The 12,399-nt window shown below is 45.5% G+C and overlaps 1 protein-coding gene across 1 annotated transcript in view; it reads left to right on the forward strand.

Annotated features, from left to right (window-relative positions):
• HYDIN (HYDIN axonemal central pair apparatus protein) overlaps positions 1-12,399 on the forward strand; it is a 2,443,906-nt gene that overhangs the window by 1,744,422 nt on the left and 687,085 nt on the right. Inside the window, exon 75 of the mRNA XM_030205004.1 lies at positions 8,591-8,763. Coding sequence (XP_030060864.1) covers positions 8,591-8,763 — 173 coding nt within the window. The remainder of the gene's footprint in view (positions 1-8,590; positions 8,764-12,399) is intronic.

Here is a 12,399-nt window from a genome sequence, read left to right on the forward strand (position 1 = left end):
TCCAATCATATTATTTAAATTCAGACAGACAATCAGGTTGCCAAGTACTACATCAACAAGGTAGATGAAGTAAAAAGAAGGAAATTCAAGAATGGATAGTAAGAATGAATTAAATCTGGACAAAGAGAGAGGCAGAAAAATATTGAAGAAAACAAAGAAAAAGGAGAGAAAAATGACAAATGGCCAGGAAACCCTGGCAAAAGAGTTAAGAGAAGATGAAGGAAAGCAGAATCAAGAGACCGGGAGCAACACAATTAGAAAAAGTAAATGGCCATACAACAAAGGTAAAGAAAATAATTTTATTTTTAATTTAGGATAAAGTAATATGGTAGCTGTGTTAATAAAGTTTCAGAGACCAATACTTCCTTCCTCACGTCAGGAGAGAATACCATAACAGCATTATACTGACCTGAGGCAGGAGGTTTTGGCCTCTGAAAGCTAATTAAAAAGGGTGTTAGGCTATTAAATAAATTATTTTCTGAAAAGGCTGTGGTTTGAGGTGTGGATATAACAAAAGAGAGGGAACGAAGTACAAACTAAAGTCCAAACAAAAAAAACAGCACCACGGGCCTTTAAAAATGGAACACAGTTCTTTAATGAATGAGCCTTGACAAAAAGACCCGACACGGGCCGTGTTTCGGTGACTAGCACCTGCGTCAGGGGTCACAGTGATGACGTGGAAAACTTGGGGAATAACTCGAATATATTCCTCTACAATATATTATTCCTTACCCCACGTCTCATATAGTAAAAGCTACAAAGCACCAAGGCACTTTCACTTTCTGTATCCAAATGGATGCGCAAGTTGAGTGACCACTCGTGAGGTTGCATGATCCTGCTCAACCTGTCGGCCAGACTGTTGTTTACGCCTGCCAGATACGTGACTTGGAGAAACATGCCGTGATGGTGAGCCCAAAGCCACATCTGGACGGCTTCCCGACACAGGGGGCGAGATCCAGTGCCCCCCTGCTTGTGTTTTAGATGCCATACGGTCACCAAGGGGTCCCAATTTTTGAGAGGGAGATTTTAGTACACGCCCACAGCCCCGCCCCACTTTGCATAGGCTCCACCCACTCTACATGGCTTCGCCCCCTGGCACACCTCAGACCACTATGGACGTAATCTATTTAGATTTCAGCAAAGCTTTTGACACGGTTCCCCACAGGAGGCTCTTGAGTAAACTGGATGGGCTGAAGATAGGACCCGAAGTGGTGAACTGGATTAGGAACTGGTTGACGGGCAGACGCCAGAGGGTGGTGGTGAATGGAGTTCGCTCGAAGGAGGGAAAGGTGAGTAGTGGAGTGCCTCAGGGATCGGTGCTGGGGCCGATTCTTTTCAATATATTTGTGAGTGACATTGCCAAAGGGTTAGAAGGTAAAGTTTGCCTTTTTGCGGATGACACCAAGATTTGCAACAGAGTGGACACCCCGGAGGGAGTGGAAAACATGAAAAAAGATCTGAAGAAGCTAGAAGAATGGTCTAACGTTTGGCAATTAAAATTCAATGCGAAGAAATGCAAAGTGATGCACTTAGGGAGTAGAAATCCAAGGGAGACGTGTGTTAGGCAGGGAGAGTCTGATTGGCACGGACGGGGAGAGGGATCTTGGGGTGATAGTATCTGAGGACCTGAAGGCGACGAAACAGTGCGACAAAGCGGTAGCCGTAGCGAGAAGATTGCTAGGCTGTATAGGGAGAGGTGTGACCAGCAGAAGAAAGGAGGTTTTAATGCCCCTGTATAAGACGTTGGTGAGGCCCCACCTGGAGTATTGTGTTCAGTTTTGGAGGCCGTACCTTGCGAAGGATGTAAAAAAAATGGAAGCGGTGCAAAGAAAAGCTACGAGAATGGTATGGGATTTGCGTTCCAAGACGTATGAAGAGAGACTTGCTGACCTGAACATGTATACCCTGGAGGAAAGGAGGAACAGGGGTGATATGATACAGACGTTTAAATATTTGAAAGGTATTAATCCGCAAACGAATCTTTTCCGGAGATGGGAAGGTGGTAGAACGAGAGGACATGAAATGAGATTGAAGGGGGGCAGACTCTGGAAAGATGTCAGGAAGTATTTTTTCACGGAGAGGGTGGTGGATGCTTGGAATGCCCTCCCACGGGAGGTGGTGGAGATGAAAACGGTAACGGAATTCAAACATGCGTGGGATATGCATAAAGGAATCCTGTGCAAAAGGAATGGATTCTCAGAAGCTTAGCTAAAATTGGGTGGCGGAGCAGGTGGGGGGAAGAGGAGTTGGTGGTTCGGAGGCGAGAATAGGGGAGGGCAGACTTGTATGGTCTGTGCCAGAGCCGGTGATGGGAGGCGGGACAGGTGGTTGGGAGGCGGGAAAAACTGCTGGGCAGACTTGTACAGTCTGGGCCCTGGGAGAGACAGGTGCAAATCAAGGTAAGGTATACACATGAGTTTGTCTTGGGCAGACTGGATGGACCATGCAGGTCTTTTTCTGCCGTCATCTACTATGTTACTATGTTACTATGAGTCAGGGTAATCCAAGGATGAGTGCCAAAACCCCCAGTTGAAAAAAATGTGCTTTATTACTACACCCGACAAGTCCATAGAGCCACGTGGTCATAAAGTGCAAACATCCAATGATTGCAGAACAGAGTCTCAATTAGAGATCCAAGTCTCAACATGGCTGTAGTTCAGCAAAAATGTCAGTGTCAAGATTCATATAATCCAATTGAAAATCTCGATGCCACATGTTCATGAACTTCAATAGAGTAAATGAAAGTAATTGTGCTCTTTGGCAGCTGTCCCTGTGCCAGGGAGCACACAATGTGTGGGTGATGATGCTGGTCCCTGCCTTCTTCATGCCCCTCCATCTATCCTATAAAGGAAAAAACCTCACCCTTTCTTTTCACTTGAAGAGGTTCTGTCCTCTGAAAAGTTTCTAAATCTGTCTTCATCCTGACTTTATAGTCCCTCCTTACCCACTCCTTGGTTAACTCTCCCATATAGGTAACTCAGGAATCAAATATCTTCAATAAACTATATATTAGTCATTCCTACATAAGTACATAAGTATTGCCATACTGGGAAGGACCAAAGGTCCATCAAGCCCAGCATCCTGTCCAGGTCACAAATACCTGTCATGATCCCCAAAAAGTACAAAACATTCTATACTGCTTATCCCAGAAATAGTGGATTTTCCCCTTTCCATTTAATAATGGTTTATGGACTTTTTCTTTAGGAAGCCGCCCAAACGTTTTTTAAACTCCGCTAAGCTAACCGCCTTTACCACGTTCTCTGGCAACGAATTCCAGAGTTTAATTACACGTTGAGGGAAGAAAGCTTTTCTACGATTCATTTTAAATTTACTACATTGTAGCTTCATTGCATGCCCCCTAGTCCTAGTATTTTTGGAAAGCGTAAACAGACGCTTCACATTTACCCGTTCAACTCCACTCATTTTATAGACCTCTATCGTACCTCCCCTCAGCCGCCTTTTCTCCAAGCTGAAGAGCCCTAGCCGCTTTAGCCTTTCTTCATAGGGAAGTCGTCCCATCCCCTTTATCATTTTCATCGCCCTTCTCTGCACCTTTTCTAATTCCACTGTCAGGGACATTTTCGAAAGAAAAGGGCGCCCAAAAAGCGACACAAAAGGCACATGGGCGTCTCCATGAAAGAAGGTCGCCCAAATCCAATAATCAAAACCGGGCCGTAGGGGCGTCCTCAGCGTGAGGACACCCATCTATGGTCGTCCCCACAGGGGGCGTGTTATGGGCGGCGTTACGAGATGGGCGTCCCCAGCGTATAACGGCTTGCAAAATGGTTTTGCATGGGTCGGAATGTGGGCGTCCTTAGTTGGACCTGAAATAAAAGCGACCAGAGTAAGGGGGAAGTCATCTTTAGACCCATTAACGATTTTGTGCAGTTGGAGAGTGGCGAGAGCGTTGTTGGGAGAGAAAGCTGAGAGTTTGTTGAGTACCTGTTACCTTTGTCTGTGTGCCGTAGTCAGAATGTTTTCCCCCTCACCTGCCTCATTTGTGTTTTACCTTTTCAGCTTTCCCTACCCCTTCTAGCCCCCAAACCCAAACACCACTACTCCTTCCTCTATCTCCCCCATCCCCTCTCCCTATCCCTCTCCATTCACTGTCCCCAAGTTCATAATTTGCAAAACGTCCAAAGTCGGACTTAGACGTCATATCAAAAATGTCCCTCATTATATGAGCTTTCAAAGAGTTGTAAAGACTCTTATTTCAATGCTATCTCTCATAATTATGGAATTGATTGTATCTCTTCTGTGCCTTTATGATTATTTTATATCTATGGTATTGATTGTGCCCTTGTTGTGCTGTATGATGTTTCTGGTGTAACCTGCTTTGAACTTAGCAGTTAAGCAGAATATAAATGCTGTTATTAAATTAAATATACCCCTTAGAAGTAACCATATTGACATTTACCACAACATTGAGGAGAGAAACAAATTCATTTCATCTTGTATTGAACACAGTACAACAACATCTGTGATGCATATTCCCCAAAACTAACATGTTGCACGTCAAATCCAGAATAAATACAATTTTTTCCTGAGAATTTCATTTTTCTAATCATGTTGGTGCCAGTGAGTTATATCTTCCATTTTCCTGTCTGTCTTCTGCTGACTCTTTCCAGTGGCTACTGTCCATTTGTCTTTTCTCCTCACTCTTCCTATTTCCTCACATCTGTATGACATATAGATCTTTCTCTTTCCTCCTCTTTCTTTTTGCTTTTCATCTATTTATCAACTTTCCATCTCCTACTTTCAGTCTCTAAGCCTCCCATTTCTACTCTCACTCCTTCTCCAGTCTTCTCTTCAGTTACCCACACCCCATTACCACATTTTTACCTTCTATATTCACCACCCTCCATTCACTCATTTCCTTGACACTCCCCATGGCTTTCTTCCATATGGTTCCATCATGTCCAGAATCTACCCTTCTTCCAACTTTGTAGCTCAACATCTCCTCTCTTTCTCTCTACCCTACCCTTATAGCCCAACATCTTACCCCTCTCTCTCTCCCACCATTTGTTGCCTAGCAGCTCCCTGTCACTTCCCTGCAACAGTACAGCTTCACTCCTTTCCCCCAGCAATGCACTTCCCCCCCCTCTCTCTCTCCTTTTAGTCAGGATCTCTCTCTCTAGTTCTTTCTTCTCCTTCCCCCAGTTAGCATTCCTTTTTTATCCCTTTCTTCTCCTTCCCCTCCTGTAGTCAGCATCTCCCCTTCCCATTCTTCTCCTCCCCCATAATCAACATTTCCTCCCTGCCATTCTTCTCCTTCCCCCCATAGTCAGCATCTCCCATTTTTCTCCACCCACATAGTAATCTTCTTCCCCTCTCCCATTCTTCCCTTTCCCCCCATAGACAGCATCTCCCCACTTTTTTCCACCTCACATCCAGAATCCTACTGCCTCTTCCCTCTCCTTTTCTCCCATTTTCCTCTCTGTCCAACATTTCTCTTTAATTCCCCAAGTTTCCAGCATTTTTTCTCCCCCCAGTAGTCCAGCATGTCTCTTTCTCTCCCCACCTCCCAATAGTCTAGTGTGTGTCTTTCCCCCCCCCCAATGGTCCTGCATGTCTCCTCTCCACCCCTAATGGTCCAGCTTGTCTCCCCCCCCCCCCCCCCCCCCCAGGTCTAGCATATGTTATTCCTTCCCCTACCCAGCTGGAGATCCCCTCTCCAGCTAGCTTGTCAAACACCCCCACCCCGTGTACCTTGTAAAAGGGACTTCCAGTTGTGAGCAGCTCTTCATACTTGCTGATCATGCTTTCCCCACAGCCTTCTCTCTGACTCTTCCCACCTATGTGGAACAGGAAGTTGCATCAGAGAGATGGGTCCCAGCCAATATTCAGTTGGGACCCATATAAGACATTTATGCTGTTCCCAGCTGAATATCAGCTTGCACCCACATAACTTCCGAGCACCGGCCTGTAGCAGTGCAAGTTCTTCCATCCTTCCCACCAACCCCCCACAATGAACAATCCCCCCAGGCTTCCTACAACAATTCAAGCACCCCTCCCCCACAGAAGAACCCCCCTTTATCATAGTAATCCCCCTTTGGACCTACCTTCACTTTAGTGTTGGTCCATTGGACAAATGAGGCAGGAGCAAAGCCCACTTATTCCTGCCCATAGTTGGTTGCAGCTTACAAATGACAACTACAACTTACTGTGATGAGAGAAGTATTGTTCAGGGAGGGTCCAGGAATGGTGTTGCTCTTGGTGGAGCTCATATTATTGTGTGTGTGTGGGGGGGGGGGGGGGTCTGGTTGGGAGGGGAGAGCTAGCACTTGGAAGTTATGTGGGTTCTGGCATACCTAAGCAGACTTACTTAGAACTGCTTTTGTGAAGTCCTATGTGCCAGCTTAGCTATGCAGCTCCTCCCTGACTCTGCTACATAATGTCCCTTTCCTGCCTGGTTTCCAGATGGCTGGTTAGTACCAATATTCCCCTGGTACTAACTCATTTAAGTGCTACTAAATATTAGTGAACAGCCACTGGAGTGCAAATTAAGTGAGGTCCCCTGTAAGTAAACGTACGTACTGTGCAGGGAACTGTATTTCTTGGTCTAGAGACTCCTGGCTATCACTGTAAATGGGGGCCCCCCAGCTGATGGCAAGAGCCTGGATGCAGTGATAACATGACCAGTGAGGTGATACTTCTTTATTATTGTTTCTCTTCAGTTATATAGCTTAATCATTGTGTATATTTCTTAATCATTGTGTATCTTAGACAATAATGACTTATGCATTATCATTTAAAGTGAACCTCTAATACAAGTCTCATTTACCTAATACGAATCCAAAAGAATCCACAGTAATTGTTGAGCAGTCTCTGTCAGTTCTGTTTTAGTGATTGCTTAGGCAGGCTGTAAAACTAGAGCAGAACAGGGGGGGGGGGGGTGAGAGTGATTGCAGGAGGAGGGGGGATTTGGTTTCAGCAGAAACCCAAACCTGATTTCAGGCTGTTGTAGTGCAAAATCCACAACTGAAACTGAAATTTGGTCAGCCTCTACCAACATCTCCCCCTCCCTCTCAATCCAACATCTTCCCTCCATGCACCCTTCCCTCCATGACTTCCTTCCCCTCATGTCCAACACCTCTCTTCGATCTCCATCTGTTCCCTTCATATCCAACATCTTCCCTCCCTCCCCTCCACTTAGTAGTTTGACATCTCTCTCTCAACCCCATGGTTCAGTATTTCTCCATCCTTCCTCCCGTTTTCCAGCATCTCTCCCTCCTTCATCTCTGGGTCCAGATCCAACATCTCTCCCTCTCTCTCTCCTCCACTCTGGGGTCCAACATTCCTCCATCTTTTCTGTCTCCCTCCCATTGTCCAACATCTTTCCTGCCCCCTCTAGGTCTAAGTCCAAAATCTCCCCCTTCCCTCTGCCTCCAGGTCCAATATCTCTTCCATCTCCCCTTTGTCCAGTATGTCTTTTTCCCTAACCTCTGTGCCTGTGTAAGTATCTTATTCCCCCTTTCTCTTTTAACTCCTCTTGGTGTCCAGGTTAGGTAATCCCCCTCCCATGTTCCAGTTGGGTGTCTCCCCTCATCTCTCTTAACCCTCCTCCTATGCCCAGGTCAGATATATCCCCCTTATCTCTCTCTTAATACCCCATCCCCCGTTCCTGGGTTGAGTAACCTCGCCCCCCCCCCCCACCCTATACCCTGCTCTCTGTTATCTCTCTTCATCTCCTGGTCTGGCGAACCGTCCCCCTCCTTCCTCTCTCTCTCAAACTCCCTCCCCTTCCCTCCCAGCAATCCGGCAGCTCCCTCAGTGTACCTTTTGATGCTGTTTACTGGCAGTAGTACCATTTTACACAATGCTGCCTGTGCGACCTCCAGCGACACCCCCCCAATGCCCTCTTGCCTCTGTTGTAACTTCTTGTTTCCACAGGGGTGTGGCAAATTGTATAAGAAAGGTGCAGTTTTTCACGCTTAGCATTGCTGTTAGGTTTTCAGAAAAGTAAGAATGGCAGTGTTGTAATTTAAACACATTTTTACTACTACTATTACTACTACTATTTCTCATTCCAATATCACTATTAGACTATGCAATATGCAGATTCACATAAGGGGGGGAGGGTTAATTCTATAAGGTTGTGCGCCAATTTTGGCACTTCATTGATGCATTCTGAGTGCTAATTCTATAGCGAGATCTTGGTGGCAAGATTATGTTAAAGAATACTAGTTCAAGCCACTATTAGTACGCAAAAAAGATAACATATTATCAGTTACGCCTGCCATAGAAAAGGTGTAACTGTTAGCATGTTAGTGCAGCAAGGGAGTGCTTAGCTTAAAGTATATATGTCAATTGCTCCAGCCATGCCCATTGGCACACCCCTTAGGACTTATGCACAAAACCAGTTATGTGTGCCTTTTCTGAATGGCTTAGCACACTTATATGCCCCACTACCAATTTTTTTTGCAGTGATGCATGTAAATGGCGCGTAACTGTAGGCACCAATTTATAGAATTGCCTCTAAGATACAGTTCTTTCTCAATAGAATTTATAGTCTTGTCAAATAATTTTTTATGGCATTTCCTAAATGAATCTTCTTTGGGGTGTGTGCTGGGGAATTTGTTCCCTCCAGGAACTATCTGTGTGGGCATACCCTACAACCACTGGAATTATTGAGGACAACATTGTATGCTGCATTAAGGACAACCCTGAGCCAGCCATCTTCAAGATCTGTTGCCATGGAGTACGACCGGAGCTGGAGCTAGACCGCAAACAGCTACATTTTGACAGGATACTTATGCACAGGTCAGAATCTGAAGGCAAAATTAAAGGGATAGTGTAGGTTGACTTTAACTAGTCAATTTTACTTTCTATCTTGCTATACTTTCTTTGTATGTTTTAGCTTGGCAGTTTCTTCCTGTTCATTTTGGGTTTCCAGCTCATTTGGAACTTGGCCCGGAATGTGGTGCCATTATCCGACATTCACAACCACTGGTGGGTCAATAACATTAACACTGACCACTACCAGCTAATTTAGACCAAGATATTCACTGATGGGCCCTATTCAGGCACTAGCACTTAATATCTGGGTCTTTGACAGTGCCTGGATATTATATGCCGATATTCAGTGCTGTACCTACATACCTAACCAGACATAGTTAGAACTGCCTTTTTTGCACCGACACTGAATATCATTGGTGCCCACATAATTCCTGGCTCCTCCCTTACTTCACCCCTAGACTGCCCTGGCATTAACCGGTGAGTACTGCAGTGTTCACATTGGATTTACAGCAGCATTGTGCAGTTAAGTGCTATTGAAAATCCAGGAATGGCCAGCTCAGTGTAATATGCTGGAGCCTCTCCTGTCTGGTTAAATCATTCTGAGTATCAACCCCTGGGGTATTTTTCCTTAATCTTATTTTCCTTTCCAGCTAACATAGCCCTGTGGTTGGCAGGGCCAGCTTAATTATTGGTAGACAGCTGCCTCTGCAGCAGTATCATGACTTAACAGTGATTTCATCCCATCAATTCTCCAGATACTCTTTTTTTTTAATTATGTTTATTAAAGTTCAAAGAAACACACATCACATAGTCAAGACTGTGATACATTAGAACAGTGAATCAAAATTAACAGTGAGAAACAACCCCAAACTAACCCCTCCTCCCCCACCCCCTTAATTTACCATCCCTATCACCCCCACAAAAAATAGGCATCAAAAAAACCAAACAATCTGAACTTGCATCCAGAAGTTCAAGTGGTATCTCCCCCAGATACATTCTGCTTCCAAGCATAATTTGAGTCCCACACTCAGTGAAATCGTATAAACTGGCCAGTCTACAATGCTGTAAGTTTTAACATCTCAGAAATAAAATCCATCTTGCGGAAAACTACAGAAATCTGAGGCATTGCAGGCTGTTTCCAGGCCGCCACCAAGTTGAGCTTACTAGCTATGAAAAAGCTTGCAGCTAATCATTTCCAGTTTGACACCTAAAGTTTTAAAATGGAAAAGACAACGCCTTGGATGGATAGGTCACACTTGTCATTTGCTGAAGAGTAAGTAGGATGTTTCAAAAACCTTGCACCTTAGGGCAAATCCACCAAAATATGGTACATATCGCTTCGCACAGCATGGCCCATCCAACAAAGGTCATTACTAGAGCCAAACATTTTAGCTAGTCTACTAGACATGTAATACCAGTGATATAAAACTTTATATCCATTTTCAACCAAAGAGCTAGATACTGAAACCCTTAGCAAATAATCCAGCACTCTCTCCCATTCTTTGTGGTCCCGATCTCATTTGGAGATGTGAAGGAACATTTTTGATATGATGTCTAAGCTGGACTTTGGATGTTTTGCACTAAACATCCCAAATCCAAATAGAAAGACGGTGCTCTGTGTGTTTATCTTTTTGGGGCATTTTAGGGAAAACAAAAAGTCCAAGTGAAAAACCTAGAAAATCAATCCATTGGGATGTATGAGGAGCTAGCATTCTCAGTAGACTGGCCACACAGACATCCCAGGAGAGCAGTGGGACACCCTAGAGGGCACTGCAGTGGACTTCACTATAAAAACTACCAGGTACATATTTCACCCTTGATCCTTTATCTTCTCTGCTGAGCCCTCCAAAACCCACCAAAAACCTACTGTACACCACTACAATAGCCCTTATGGATGAAGGGGGTCACCTATATGTGGGTACAGTAGGGTTTGGGGGAGTGTGGGAAGGCTCACACTTTCCACCAAAAGTGTAACAGGTAGAGTGGGACGTGGGCCTGGGTCCTCCTCTCTATAGTGTCCACGTCACTGACCACTACAGTACTCCAGGGACCTGCTTGCTGCTCTGATAGACCTAGTTATAACATCTGAAACTGTCATAGAGGCTGGTGAATACTACTTTTATCCATATCTTTGGGGGGTGGGGTTAGTGACCATTGGGGAAGTAAGGGGAGTTATCCCTGATTCCCTCCAGTGGCCATCTGGTCATTTAGGGCAACTTTTTTTGCCTTATTCATTCTAAAAACAGGTCTAGACCAAAACATTGAAGTTTTATCCCTAGATGTTTTTGTTTTCTTCCATTATGCCTGTAAAACATCCAAGTGCTAGGAACGCCCTAAACCCGCCCTAATCCTGCTCCCGAAATGCCCCCAACATGCCCCCCTTGTGATTTGGATACACTGCAGATTAATTGCATAGATAAACGTCCACAAAATAGGATTCAAAAATACCGATTGGGATGTTTTGAGAAGAAATTCGTCCAAATGTTGCTTTATGACATTTTTTGAATGTTTTTCCTTTTTTGAAAATGAGCCACGTGGAGAGGCATAATTGAACGGGGCGCCCAAGTTTTCATGAGGGCGTCCTCACAGGACGGCCACGCGAAGGGGCGGGGAAACCCGTTTTATTGAAACAAGGTGGGTGTCCATCTTTCGTTTTGATAATACGGTCGGGGACGCCCAAATCTCAATATTGAGATGGTCGACCTTAGAGATGGTCGTCCCCGGTTTTCAACCATAATGGAAACCGAGAACGCCCATCCCAAAAATGACCAAATCCAAGCCCTTTGGTCATGGGAGGAGCCAGAATTTGTAGTGCACTGGTCCCCCTGACATACCAGGATACCAACCGGGCACCCTAGGGGGCACTGCAGTGGACTTCACAAATTGCTCCCAGGTCCTTGGGTGCTGAGCCCCCCCAACCCCCCCCCAAACCCACTCCCCACAACTGTACACCACTACCATGGCCCTAAGCGGTGAAGGGGGACACCTACATGTGGGCACAGTGGGTTTTGGGTGGATTTTGGAGGGCTCACATTTACCACCACAAGTATAACAGGTAGGGGGGGATGGGCCTGGGTTCACCTGCCTGAAGTGCACTGCACCCACTAAAACTGCTCCAGGGAATGGAGCTGGGCATGACATTTGAGGCTGGCAAAAAAAAAATTTTAAGTTTTTTTTTTTTTAGGGTGGGAGGTGGTTGGTGACCATTGGGGGAGTAAGGGGAGGTCATCCCCGATACCCTCCGGTGGTCATCTGGTCAGTTCAGGCACCTTTTCACAGCTTGGTCGCAAGAAAAAATGGGCCAAGTAAAGTCGGCCAAGTGCTCATCAGGGACGCCCTTCTTTTTTCCATTATCGGCCAAGGACGCCCATCTCTTAATCACGCCCCAGTCCCGCCTTCGTTACGGTGCCGACATGCCCCCGTGAACTTTGGTCGTCTCCGCGACGGGAAGCAGTTGAGGACGCCCAAAATCGGCTTTCGATTATGCCGATTTGGGCGACCCTGAGAGAAGGACGTCCATCTCCCGATTTGTGTCGGAAGATGGGCGCCCTTGTCTTTTGAAAATAAGCCTGATAGTGTAATAGAGGCATAGTATAAGAGAGGAGAGCCATATAAAGACGAGAAACACAACCTCACCCATTGCCCTCCCACCCTAATTGC

This window comes from Microcaecilia unicolor, chromosome 5 (genome assembly GCF_901765095.1).
Source record: "Microcaecilia unicolor chromosome 5, aMicUni1.1, whole genome shotgun sequence".
Lineage (NCBI taxonomy): Eukaryota > Metazoa > Chordata > Amphibia > Gymnophiona > Siphonopidae > Microcaecilia > Microcaecilia unicolor.